At 42.1% G+C, this 13,974-nt stretch overlaps 2 protein-coding genes across 2 annotated transcripts; one reads left to right on the forward strand and one right to left on the reverse strand.

Annotated features, from left to right (window-relative positions):
- Window positions 1-2,242: 2,242 nt before the first annotated feature.
- On the reverse strand, window positions 2,243-3,222 carry LOC145705793 (DNA sliding clamp PCNA-like). The gene is made up of 5 exons (XM_081783277.1): window positions 3,102-3,222; window positions 2,846-2,952; window positions 2,701-2,783; window positions 2,432-2,662; window positions 2,243-2,393 (listed from the first exon to the last, which is right to left on the reverse strand). The coding sequence occupies exons 1-5, from the start codon at window positions 3,220-3,222 to the stop codon at window positions 2,243-2,245; spliced, it is 693 nt and encodes a 230-aa protein (XP_081639403.1).
- Window positions 3,223-11,825: 8,603 nt separating this feature from the next.
- On the forward strand, window positions 11,826-12,487 carry LOC145705819 (ubiquitin-conjugating enzyme E2 D4-like). The gene is made up of 4 exons (XM_081783316.1): window positions 11,826-11,939; window positions 11,980-12,057; window positions 12,092-12,371; window positions 12,414-12,487. The coding sequence occupies exons 1-4, from the start codon at window positions 11,826-11,828 to the stop codon at window positions 12,485-12,487; spliced, it is 546 nt and encodes a 181-aa protein (XP_081639442.1).
- The last annotated feature ends 1,487 nt before the right edge of the window (window positions 12,488-13,974 follow it).

Here is a 13,974-nt window from a genome sequence, read left to right on the forward strand (position 1 = left end):
TGTAAAACTGTATACGACGAATAACGTTGATATACAAATCATGCGCAGATAACTAAAGTCTAGGGGCAATAAAGGTCTTGAGAGCGGAGTACTCATCGATCTGGAAGACAACGGCAATTGGCAGCTCTTCCACTATATGAATGTCCACCCGATTAGCAAGAGGGGCGATTTTCAAGAGACGGCGGAAATAGCTAAAAATAGTATTTTGAAGGTACTCAAAATCAAACCATGTCGAATATGTTTGCTGCAATTGCTTGACAACGTCAATGTTAATCGAATCACTTGGAAATCGGATATCGGAATAATTTGCCACCTTAATCCGTCCGCTTTCACAGTTACCATCAGACTCGAAAAGAATGAAGTCACTTTTGACAGATATCGTTACTGTATCCCCAACAGTTGAAAACTGTTTGCAGACATCGACGAAACACGAGGTTGGCATTGACACTTTGCAACTATATAATATTAATAAGAATAATAAACAAATAACGCAAACCTCACGTCAAATATGGGGATTTCAACTTCATCGCGATCAAAGTCAATAAGATGAAGATCAAATGTAGCTGAAGGACCGCCATTCTAAATTATTATTTAAGAAAAATTATCAAACCAAATAAACTACCGTGCAGAATGTATGAAGTGAAATATCGTCAGAATTGTCATCGCATTTCAAAATAAGGGAGTAATCCTTGTTCACATGCTTGAGGGCTTCGTGAAAAGATTTCGCTTTGACTAAAAATACCGTAGAGAACACTAGAGAAAATAAAAACCTCCGAGTTTTAATTCCTTGTCGGCCTGAAATCGTCTAAAGCCCCTTGTACGGAAAACAACTTGAACAAGAACACTATTCGAATTGTCAGAAGATTGAAGAAAAAGGCCATCTGCGCAAACTGTCCACAAGCAGTCATGCATGAGATCGTTAATAAAATCAACCAAAATCTTCATGGGATAGGCCGAGTCAAATTCGCATTCAAACATATATGCAATCTAAACAAAGAACGGTTACGCATAGTAAAATAAAACGGTTTATCAATAATAAAAGACACCCGATAGACAAAGTGTCGATAAAAAGCCCTTATCGGATTAGGGAATGTTAAAAAATGAAGAGGAGTGAAAATAAAGGTCTGGGGGAAAAACGGTAGGCAAAGAGGGATAGCCATTCATTCAGAGAGTGGAGCAAGGTAAGTGCTGAGAAGAGCGCCACAGGGTAAAACTTGACAGAGTCGCATCAAGGACCCCGGACCAAAAGAAACGGTGACAATGGTAGAAGCAGCGGCAGCAAAATATGTTGAGACCATGGCGCTGAAGAGAACCCTTATTTTTATGCAATAGCGACGACTTACCGAAGGTCATGACAAACCTCGAAATCCTCATTGCTGTGAATGAGAATTGAGTGTCCAGGTGCAAAGGGTACAATGCGGGTAGTCAAATCGATGAACCCTGTTGATTGTCCAGTGGGGTTGGACGTCTGAAACTTGACGCAATTTTCGGTCACAATAAGCTTGCAGGTACTCGAATGTTGGAGAAGCTGAGCAAGGATGATGTAAAAATTCGCAGAAGGCATCGTCAAATTACAACTAAAAATCATAAATGAAGTTATAATATTTACTACCGAAAATCGGGTATGAATGGAAGCCAAGGTCGAGGTGGCAGAGGATTATATGCCAGGAATGCATGGTGACGTTCATTGTTCATCTAGAAACTATTAACACGAAACATTCACAGAAAACATACTTGGCAGTGAAGAAAGACGGACAAATCGTCAGTAAGCCCGGCCAGGGAAAATGTTACCTCAGAATCATGAGGAAGAGCCAGTAAAATGTCACGCAGTCTCGTCGAATTAACTTAACAAAGTAATTTTTTTTTTAACAGTGAATGTGCTCTACTGTAGTAGTGAAATGGCTCGGAGAGCTGGAAAGTCGCAAACGAAGCGACAGGAACGTAGACCTCGGTCAAAACGGAGGAAGTGGAGTTAGGAGAGCGCCAAGACGCCCCATCAACAGCAATAAACCAGTCGATATCATCCGGGTAGAATGACATATCACCAAGAAGTGAGAGAATTTGAAATGAGGACTTGAAACGAGCATGAAAAAACACCATCCCAAAGACGAATCAAGCGAGAGCAATTCTAAACAATAACGAGGAATACGTTAGAGGGGACAGCTTAATTTTGTCCTTGACAAAAAGAGCAAAATTAAAGAAAGCGATAGAGATATAATATAAAGGGAATCGAATGAACAGTTCAGTCGTCATCTTCGACCTTGGGGGGGAGGAAAAATTTAATGTGTCCAAAATTTTGAATATTATAATGAAGGGAGAGGGGAACATCAACACCAAGTTGAAGAGTCGCATCTTTGGAGAGACAAACGGCCTTAGTGAAGATAGGGAAGTACCTGAAGAATATAGATACAATAATTCTTGGTAAACTAACCGCATAGCGAAGGTTAACTCCACAAGTGATAGCGTATCAATAGTCAGACGGGAAAGACGATCTTTCGCGTCTGAAGAAGCCATAGAAAAAACAAATTCACCAGAACCCAAATATCCACGGGATTGGAAGGCGATATTAGAGGTCGACACGGCAATTTTAAGCTCGTCCCCAAAATTCGCAAGGGTCTTAATGGCAGCCTGGAAATCGACGGAAGACATCGTAACAGTAGTGCTAAATAAGATAATAAAAATAAATCATCCTCCACTAACGAGTAATCCTTGTCGATGATGGTGTGCTGGTCGATATCCAGATCCATAAGCTTTATTTCGAAATAGGCATTATTGTTGTCATTCTGAAGGATATAAATAAGTCATAAATCTTTTGTCGGAATAAGAAAAAAAAAATAAAACTAACCCGAACAAAAGTCACGTTGAGGACGTCAGGATTTTCCTCCGCGGAGAGACGAATGGTATCGTCGTTTCGTGCGGTTTGAAGTAATTTGTTGAGACGAACACAATTTACTAAAGAAAAATAAATATAAACATATGGAATTAAGTCATACCTCCAAGCGCAAGATTACGATCACAGCGAAATGATGAAAAACCATTACGACGAAGAACCAATTGGACAAGAGAACAATTAGAAGCATCAACAGATTGGCATGATATACCTTCGTATGATATATCGAAAATAGCTTGATCGACAAAAGCGGTCAGGCAATCGATACATCTTTTGAGTGTTTCCGCTTTCCTGAAACTACACTCGAACATGCAATCTAAATAAAGGCACATTAACACAGAAGAGAGTAGCAATACAATAGAAGAAAAGTTAAAGAGGGATATAATCGATGGGAGACGAAATGTCAAAAGAAAGGTTATTTTCGGAAGGGATACGGGACAGAAACGGGTACGAAGATAGGGGCCAAGCGGCAGGACGAATACGGTTACCAATGCAAGAAGTGTGCCAATGATGAGTATCACGGTAGAGATTAGAATTGTGGCGACCAAAAAAATTGACTTCTATAAATGAATATAAAAAAAAATTAAATAAGACTGTAAATACCTTGGAAATAAGCAGTTACGAAATTAACGAACAGCTCAAGCGTACCAAGAAAATAAGTTGAGCCGGGAGACCAAACGCGACGAGCAGGAAAAGCTGTAAAAACCGAAGGAATCATTGAAGGGGAGCGAAACCAGAGCATCGCGAAAAAATGATAATTTAGAGGGGGGTCCGAATTCTCAGTAGAATGAGGGCGAAATACATAAGCACCAAAGTAAGGACCTTTAAGAATCGCAGAGAGCTGATCGCGAGTGATGTTATCAATTAAAACAAATTTAATAAAAGATCGACGATTAGCTGCAAGCAAAAGATTTGCATCGTGAAGTTGAATAAATGATTCGAATAAAAGAGGCGATTCCATCGTGCTTAAAATCTTCGGTTATACGATAAAAATATGGATGAGTAATATGTGCAGTGTACATCATCAAGATATAATATAAGCGACACAATGCTAAATAAAGAAATAAAAGACAAGTCAGCAGAACAAGAAACAAAACTATTTCTTATTGCGAGCGGATCGTCGAAGGGGGATGATGGCTTCGCCACAAGGCGGATCAGCAGGGGATGGACACTGAATATTCGAAAAAAAAAATTATAGAAAGAAATACCTCGGGAGAGATGGGGGAGGTACCAGAAGGAGTGTTCGAAGCAACAGCCAACTTCGACCGTTCAGACGAACGAGAAGACGGGTTAGATCGCGATGATTTAGTAGGCTAAATATATTTATAAAAGATAAAAAAATAAAAATACCTGAGCAGGTGGAACGGACGAAGAATCTTTTTTCTTGGCAACGATTTTAGATTTAGTTTTGGAAACTTTGGAGGATTTTTTAGGATTCTTTTTTGGGGGAGCTTTCGATTTGGAACGCGGCTGTCGAGAAGAAGACCGTCGTTCAGCAGCAATCAGACCCAATTCTAATTCTTCATCGGCGGTGAGCTGCGACACAGGGATACCGGCAGCTTCTTCCTCGGCACGCGTCTTGTTAAGAGCTGCAACTTCGGCGAGCTGATGACGAAGCAGAAGCTCAGGTTTCATAGGGCGAGTAGACTTGCGAGTAAATACACCCATCATAGACGTGACAGATATATTTTTCGCCGCCTCCGACGCAATTTGAGCGCTCCTCATAAACTGATGTTCATCCTCCGTCCGTGACGGCTTCTTAGAAGAAGTCTTCGTTACCTTTGAAATACAGATACAATGAAAAAGATTGTAAAAACCTTGGGTTGAGAGGAATTGGCGCTAGAGGACAAAGGACGCTCATCAACTGAAGAAATAACACGTGGGTTCTTCGTAGTTACATGCTGAAATTTATGACATTAAAAATTATTTCCAAATTATTACCGGAGGACGAGGCCGACCATTTTCATCCAAGCGAACAGATTTGTACTTGCGTTTAAGAGGGGACAAAACACGATTAATGGACCCGGGGGAGGGCTGCTCAGAATGACCCAAGGATTGAGACGCAGAAGAAGAGAGGCAGGCCTAAAGAATTAATAAATAAACAAAACAACTCAACTACTTGAGAAAAAGACGTAGAGGGGCGTGATGAATTCGTCGTGTCAGTTTTTTTCAAAGAAGATCGACCACGAGCGGGAACAGGTAGAGACGAAGGCGAATCATTTTCAGAAGCCGTACGAGAAAGGGCTTCGACCATAAATCGAGCGGGACCAACTCGACCATCAGCCGATGCAGAAGGAACCTGTGAGAAAGCAACATCTGGTAAATTAGACATGGACGAAGGGCCAGGAAGAGAAGGAGGGTTGGAATCGGGAGCTGCTTGATGTTGAGCGGATGACGCATCTAATATACAGAAAAAAAAATATTAATAATTAATATACCAAGATGGAGATCATCCATTGTGTCACTAAGTTGTGATAAAGACTGCTGCACTGGATTAGAAGTTGAAACAATGGCAGGAGCGGAAGTTGCCACGGGCATCGATGGAGAAACAGAAACAGGTGTCATGTTTGAGCCGTGACAGCTCTGACGAATAGGAGACTGCGGAGTAGTAATTGCGGCGCCCTCCGCGAAAACAGCGCCCCCGCTTGAGGGCATCGGCTCATTATTGGAACGTGGCTCGGGCGTAACAGAGGCGGCCGCAGCAACAGGACAGAGAGGGGGAGAAATATGACAATGGTCAGAATGTAGTCCGGAAGAATCACGGGGAGAGATACGACCGTGTGAAGTCACAGACTCAGCAACACGCTGAGGCGGTGGAGGCGAGATATTGCATACAGATGAAGATGGAATAATACTGGCGCCAATATTACCGGAAGCGTTAGTGGCAAGATCAATCTCAGAAACCGAGTGCCGAAACTGGGAGTCCAAATTGTTGGACGCGGTTGGAATTGGAATCTGCTGAAGATTCCAACCATCAGCATCATCGCGGTAATGATCTTCGGTGAGAAGCGCATCGGCGTCAGTTTCTTCAGCCACGGGAGCGACAAAAGTAGCATTCGAGTCAGTCGGAATACGAATATCCTCATCTGGCAACGCCCCGTCAACCGCGTTATCCTCCATCTCATCATCAGAATAAATAGGATCATCGTTAGAAACAGCTGCAACAAGACCAGCGTCGAGACCGTGACTGTCAGCCATCAACTGAGCGAGTCGTTCACGACGAAGACGGCGCGCGGCGATAGCGGCGAACCGTTTGCATTCTCGCATCTATAAATTAATGGGAAAGTAAGTAAAACAAAATACCTTGTACGTATTCAGCATAAATTCCATAATATCGAGAAAATGCTCGGTCGGAAGCGGCTCGTGTTCAGGAACGATAGGGATTTTGTCACAGAGATCAATAACCTGCCGCATGTGAAGAACGTTCGCTTCGTGATGTTCAGGATCGCACCAAGGCTCAACGAACTTGCCTTCCATATATTCACGGCCATTATCATTCATGAAGTTGTTATAAATCTCCACATCTTTCCGGAAAGAGAGTTGCCGCTACGAAATAATGAAAGAAGAAAAATATAAAATTACCCGTCCATGGCGCTTGACGTACGTCCAATTTAAGGCAGAGTGAATAGACTCTGCCGGATTGGTATGAAGGGACAATGGTATTCCACTGCATTTTTGGAGCTGAATCAGTGGCCACAAGTGCCAACGCTTACCCCACTTATGCCTAAGCACCCGCATCGCGAAGTTCTTGATAAATCTCGCCAGTCTACGTCCAAATAGAGGAGTACGAGCGACAACCGAGTAGAAGTAGAGGAGAAGTCCATTAGTGAGATCTTCACGCATTAATTGCTAAAAAAATTAAAAAGAAAACAAAGGGAAAACTTACGGCATTCTTAAGCACCCAGCAGACGAGACGAATAGGAGCAGCGGCCTTATTTCCAAACATATTCTTAAGATTCCGGAAGAGGTTCCGTTCGCAGTGGATCGAACAAAGGAAGGTAGAGACTTGAACATTCTTCGATGAGAGAGCGGACTCGAAGCTAAATATAAATAAGAAGAAATAAACGAAAATTATATACCCGGAATAGAGCGCTCCCTCTGCATCACATTGCAAGAGACAGTGGGTGCAGAGAAGCCGCATCTCAGGTTTGATGAGATCCCAAAAGACGGAAAATGCATGCTCATAATCCAAAGAATTCTTGGTGAGCATATAGATACCGCCAATATGCAAAAGCTTCTCGCCATGAATATCATCAACGCATGACATCAGGATCGTGACGCATTGATAGAAGCTTCCGGCTACGAAGAAAGTACCATCTAACATGATACGATGGAACGTTCTCTTCGGCAATCGCTCGATAAGGGCCCAATCCAAAACTAAAAACAAAATTCGCTCCGCTCATATTATATTCGATAGCAAAACTTACGGATAAGGCATCTATTGTCCTGGTGAGCGGCAAACCGCTTACCGGAAAGATTCATTCCAGCCTGATAAGGCAAGTTACAAAGCCGGCGAGAGAGAAGGGGGCATCGTTCATCCTGTTCGTCATCGGCATCTTCCAACATCTTTTTGAAGCGGAATTTTTTTTGGGCGAGCTGGGTAGCATAGAATGCCTTCGCTCTCTGACGTTTGTATCCTGGATATTCGCGCTGAACTTTTTCAAACAACGTTTTCACGACGACAGACGTAGTGTTAGCTCCATTACGTTGAACTTCAGCCTAAACGACAATTAACAACTACAAACAATATAAAAAATTACATCGATCAGGGTACGATAGGTAAGCTCAGCAGCCTCTTGCGGTGAAAGACCTCCACATGTGTGTAATGAACTCTTACGACTAGAAGCACCAAAATCCGGTGACACGGACGATGGATGAAAAAAGACATGGCGAAAAAAGTCCGAGCTAAACACTGGATTCACATCGTAAGATCCAGGACTCGTTTCAACCAAGAGACCCGGAAGCCCGTAGAAAGTCTCACGGCCGGCATTACAATTTTTACATCTGAAGTAAAACACGGAAAGCCGACCACAGCGCCTTAAAGAAAAAAAAATAATTAAAGAATATAAAAACACATTTACGTTAAGTAGCAATTTCCCTTTCTCATATCGAAAAGCACCAACTGTTGACCCGGATTGTTTCCATTTGGTACGTTTTGAACGGCGACGGATCCGGCAGGAGTAGATGAATCGTCAGGAGCGCCAGAAGAGGTTGAATCAGATGAAACATCGTTTTGGCTAAGAGATGACCCAGATGGTGTCACGCCATAGCATAGAATTGCCGAAGGATTTCCTGCCGAAGTCACGTACGAATGGCGAACAGAGCGTGTGTCGGAGGGAGCAATCACAACAGAATTGGTAACATGAGAAAATTCATCACGAACATGCTCAATGTGGGCGGCAGGATCATCAAATGCATCAGCGTTGAAGGAACAGGGAATATGATCAGGATTATCGCGGAAAAAAGTCAAGCCACGATGATCACCATGATCGACAGGAGTGACACCATCTTCAGTGGGATTTGCCGGGTCAGCCGCACCGCCGATGATGGACGCAACAGCAGGATTCTGCAATGCACCTTGCCGGTATTGGGCATACCGTTCCTCGAGGGAAGCCTGCAGTCGGTCAAGACCGCGAGTAAAATTTTCCCCGCGAGGCGCCTCGAAAAATCGCTGAAGATCAGCGTCAGAGATGTCGGGATATTGGTGCGACGGAAGTGAACTCGTGGTGGAAGGTTGATTATCGGGCGCGGCGGGGGGTAAGTGGTGATGCGCTTTACGACCCCTGTGAGCATAGACCTCGGGATCAGGCTGAATAATAGCGGGAACGGAGCTCATCTTCTTCCGACGTCGATAACCGGGTTGACGAGAAGGCGCCGTCGTTGAACGAGAGGGTCGGTCATCATCATCAGAATCAAAGGTAACGCGAATTTGTCGATTGCGAGGATTTGCACGAGAAACACAGGCTTGGGGGCGACGGGAATCATTTTCACGCAATACACGATCAACAAGGACATCGGCTCTGTTGAGTTGGTTATCAATGGGGCGCGAAGAGTTGCATTTAGTATTGCGGTTCGGCCGATTCGTTCGACAAGAAGACTAAATATAAAATGAAAGAAATAAAAAATAATAATACCGTAAGAGACGTTGGTCGACGAGGGGGGGAAGGTGAAGCTGAGGAATCGGATAGACGAAATGATCCCCTGGATTTCGACAAGTTCTTAGTATTTGACGCAGGACCCGCCATTGACTTAGACTTCGCGATCGAGGCCTGTCGACCCCTGAGGGAAGATGTCAGAGAAGATTGAGGTTGATTATCAGGAGGCTGAGCAGACGACATAGAAGTGCAATTATCCGTAGGATCAGAATTATTGCCTTTTAATCGGCGAGCCTCAGGGTGGATCGATTGATCATCAATCTAATTAAATTAAAAATGGATATGAACACTTATTAAACCTCGGCTTGAGCTTGAAGATCAGCAAAGCGCTCATCATCACTGGAGAAACAATTGGCAGCAGCAGATGGATTTTTTGCGGACGACCCATGACTCATTTATCCCTCTAAATGTAAATGGAAATCAAGGAGGAGAGTACATGTAAAAAACAACATGGATGTAGGAACAAAAGGAGGATTGGTACTGGTAAGAAGAGGGAAAATAGAAATTATATAAGACGGCGGGACAAGGCGCCAGAACCGTGGCGAAGGAGAGCAGCATATGAGAGGCTGTCACGCAGAGGAGCAAAATCGGTAAAAGTTTCACGAACCCTCGTAATCATTTCGTCGATATAGCGCTCAATTTGAAAGGTGGTCGGACGGATGGCTTTGTAATCGCGCTAAATATTAACACAGAGCGTTAATAAAAGAACCTACCAATAAATGGCGAAAAAAATAATCAGCGGCATAGGCAGAGTTTAAGCCAGCACAAGTATGAACAACTTGACGATGAAGAGTGGGATGGTGCTCGGAAGGAAATGATGTTCGAGCAAAGAACTCACGAACACATGACGGACGTAAACGAATAGACGATCCAGGAGTATATGGGTGGACGAGGATGTCAGTAGATCCAACGAAAAACTCACTAGCATGACAGCAGGGCTCACGGCAAACAAAACGAAACACACATTGACCAGGATCATCGCTAAATTGGACAAAATTGATTTGTTATCGAGGAGAATTACCTATGGCGGAAGAGTGTAGCGCTAAATCGATAAAGAAAAACCGATCGGGAGAAAAATCAGAAGACGCATCTTCAGGAACATATGATAATAAAACGGCAGGAAGTCCAGAGCCAACCACATGCGGGAAGACAATTTCTTTCCTCGCACAAGATGGAATAAAAATTGGGTCAATCACATTAGCCATCGAATCTAAAAAAGTGAAACACAAAATTTAATTTTTAATGAAAGTGACTATAAATCGGTGCTACGAATTTGCCTGGCAGGAAAAATAGTCAAAATAATTTAGATCATGTGAAACAGTAGCGCTACGAGATAAAAAATAGGATTAATCAGAAGGGGGCGAAATTATTATATGAAAACAAGGAAGAGTACGAAAGGATAAGCTTAATTGAGAAATAAAAAAAAAAGGAAATAAAAAAATTAACCATATTAACATACAAAAACAAGGGACAAAAAGACGAGAAACAACGGTAAATGTCAACGAAGTCTCGAAAGAACTAAATCAATGTAATGATCATTGTGACGTACAGGAGCGTAAGACGGATATTCGACGCGAACCTGCTCAATAGTCGTGTGAATATACTCCCGAATAAGATGGATTCGCCGGCGAGAGAAAGGAGCGGACTAAAAAAACTAAAAAATATATATAAAAAAGAAAGTACCCGAAGTTTATGCTGGAGCGATAATTCGCCAGCGAAATTCTCTCCAAGGGGCCAACAAGAATGTGAAGACTGGTGATATTGGTGGGCATCATTAGGATTAAAGAGCGACACGAGTGAAAAGAAATCGCTCGAAGCCGATTCTTCAAGAAACATCCGGTCATCATTAGAACCAGACAACATAGATGAGGGGCCAGAGAAAAACTCCTCGCCAGTGCAGTGCCTACGGGCGCATGTGAATCGAAAGACAGCGCGACCATCCCTAATAAATATATTATGAAAAATAGTAAAATAAATTTACCTAATAGAAGAGGAGCGCAGTCTAAGCGGAAAAAGAAGATCGGACGATTCATTCGTATGGATAGGATCCGACGTAAACGAAGGAACGGCGTAAGACATGACGACTCCAGGACGCCGAAAATGGGGGAAACCCGTCCGAACATAACGATCAGCAGAAAACGGGATGAAGTGGACTGGCGGAGTTAATTCTTCACTAGAAATAACGGAATCAGACGACATCTAAAAGCAAAAATTGGGACTCGAATTTAGCTGAAAACAAATTTAATTTAAACAGAAAAATTTCAAGGGAAGAATAATAAGGGGATATAGTTAAAACAAAATACACATTGGATCATAATTATCAATTGTAAGGGAGTACTGTCGACAAGTTAATGGAAGATTCAAAATAATAAATGAATAGGTAATGCGATTAGAAATATATTTTCTAGACTTGGGATCGACGCAGGGAGAAAGCGATAGAGCGTGGATAATGATAAATTATGAAATAGTATCTCGAAGTAAAGAATTCTCTTGAAAGTAATTGTAAAAAATCAAAATGACAAATGAGTCCAGGGAAAGCCAGGTACAAATCAGGTGGTACTCGGGCCAATTAGAAATTAAAGATCGGAAGATAGATAAGGCTGACGCTCGGACAAATTTTGTTGAGCGGCAAGTCGCGGGCACCGCCCGCTCAGACACAAGTCGGAGAGACAACCACGCTCAGCCGATCAGCAAAAGCGACGAAACACTCCAAAGTCTTATCAGGAAATGAGATTATATACAAACAAAGAAAAAAAAATAGTTACACCGGTAATAGCAATATGACCACCGCAAATCTCGAAAAGCCTCTCGAAATGAACTTGAACTACCAAAACAACAGATTGGAAGCAGAACGTCGAGACTTGGAAAGTCACGGCAACATGGTAGCTGCAATGGTAATTATGAATATATTGGCAAAAATACAGATATATTAAGTTCACAATACTGATAGACAGAAATGACCCGTACAAATGGAACATCCGGTTCCTTGGACCACTGGGCACACCATACCAGGTAAGAAAAAGACGAACTACTAAAATATGAAAAGGGAGGAATCTTCATTCTGCAAATACAAATGACGGAAGATTATCCACAAGGAGATTTCACTGCAAAATTTCTCACGCCGATTTACCATCCATTGGTCAGTCCAGAAACAGGAGAACTACTCATTCCTGATGTTCCAAATAGGGTACTAAGTACGCCTGGATCGACAAGAAAATGGACCTGGACAAGGCCACTCGGGACAATCAGTGAGCTATGCATGGATTTCGCAGCTACAATGTATGATCTAAAGCCATACATTCCGCGTGAACCAACAAATCCGCCAGGTAAAGCGAAGCCGATAACTATATAACCGTGAGAAGCATTAGAATACAAGAACAATACAGAAGAATTCAATCGAAAGGCGAAAACATGGACGATGCGACATGCAATGAGCCAGTAAACAGAATTCACTGATTAAAACAAAATAAAATCAATAAAAATGATGGAAGCTTCTGATAAAACACAAAAAACCGCCATAAGGGCCAAAATGGAGTCATATATGAGTAAGGCTAATCACGAGGGAGAATAGAGTGGGTGCGTAGGCAATGCGAAACGCGAAAAGTGGCGCCCGAGGTACATTTTCGCCCGACCCGCAGAGCAAGTCTCTCAAAACAAGATACAGAGACACGCATAAAATTGAAAGAAAGAGATAGAAAAAAGAGTAAACAGTAAATAGAAAAGAAGTACCCAAAAGTTACCAAAAAACACAACAGAAGGATTTCATATTTCTAGCAGGTGAGATCATTACAACCGTGAAACTTTAGCCTAAAATAGGGACGAACAAATATAACTAATGCCAACAATATGACATATCTCCTAGTTCCGGCGACAACAAAAATACGCAAAACCCCGAACAAAGTAGTAATGAACAAGCTATCGTATAGAAGTAGATTATAGAATAACAAAGCAACGCCGTAAAACGACTAGTGTGCCCATCGACAAAAAACGGAGTAAAAATAAAAGAACGTTCATAATTTTGAAGCTAAACAGTGGCAATAAAATAATTCAGAATCGAAATGAAATCGACGACGATGGAAACTACCATGCTTGTGACCGCGATTGTTGGATTACTCGCAACGATGGGAAGTCAGGCATTGGAAAAGGTAAGAGGCAAAAATAAATGAGTACCGAAAATGGACGCTAGCTCAAATACGAAATATAGAGTAGGTTAAACCCCAAACAATAATCTTTAAAGGCATATATTTTTCGTTAGCAAGTCAAAATAACTACCTTCTCTAGGATATATTACTTCAAGCTCAAGAGAGCTACAATCAGAGTTCTAAATCTGGTGAGCAAATCAAGCTGAGCTAGCTAGGCTGACAGCTACAGCTTAACAAGCGTAGCAATATTCGGAAACAGTCAGCTCACAGCTTAGCTAGCTTCGTAGATTATATCGAGATTTTCAGAATTTAGAACACTGGCTACAATAGACTAGGAAAAAAGCTACTTTAATTCGTAAACATGAGGAAAAAATAAAGAACAAATACTAATACTTTACTCAGACTCCGAGGAATTGGGCAACGTACTCGACCAAACGTTACGAATCTCTGTGCCAAGCAGTGCTATCACCAGGTAAGAGAACAAACGATATAAAAAGAATAACGAAAATAAGAAAACCTCAACTTCACAGCAACACAGCGAGAGAGAATTCTCGAATTCGAAACGAGACTAAAAATGAAAATGGGATTCGAATGGACACGGAATGAAATAGCAAAAGTCATAGAGGCAGCGGTTTTGGATATGGAGACTCTAAGGAAGAATGAAATAGAACAAGAAAAGGCAAGAAAACCAATATACAAAATAGAGAAATAAGGAACTTTAAGGCGAATGAATTAATTGACGTCTGCAAAGACAAAACCGCATACGAGCGAGTATTCAAGGAGAATT

Source organism: Oikopleura dioica, chromosome PAR (genome assembly GCF_907165135.1).
Source record: "Oikopleura dioica chromosome PAR, OKI2018_I68_1.0, whole genome shotgun sequence".
Classification (NCBI taxonomy): Eukaryota; Metazoa; Chordata; class Appendicularia; order Copelata; family Oikopleuridae; genus Oikopleura; species Oikopleura dioica.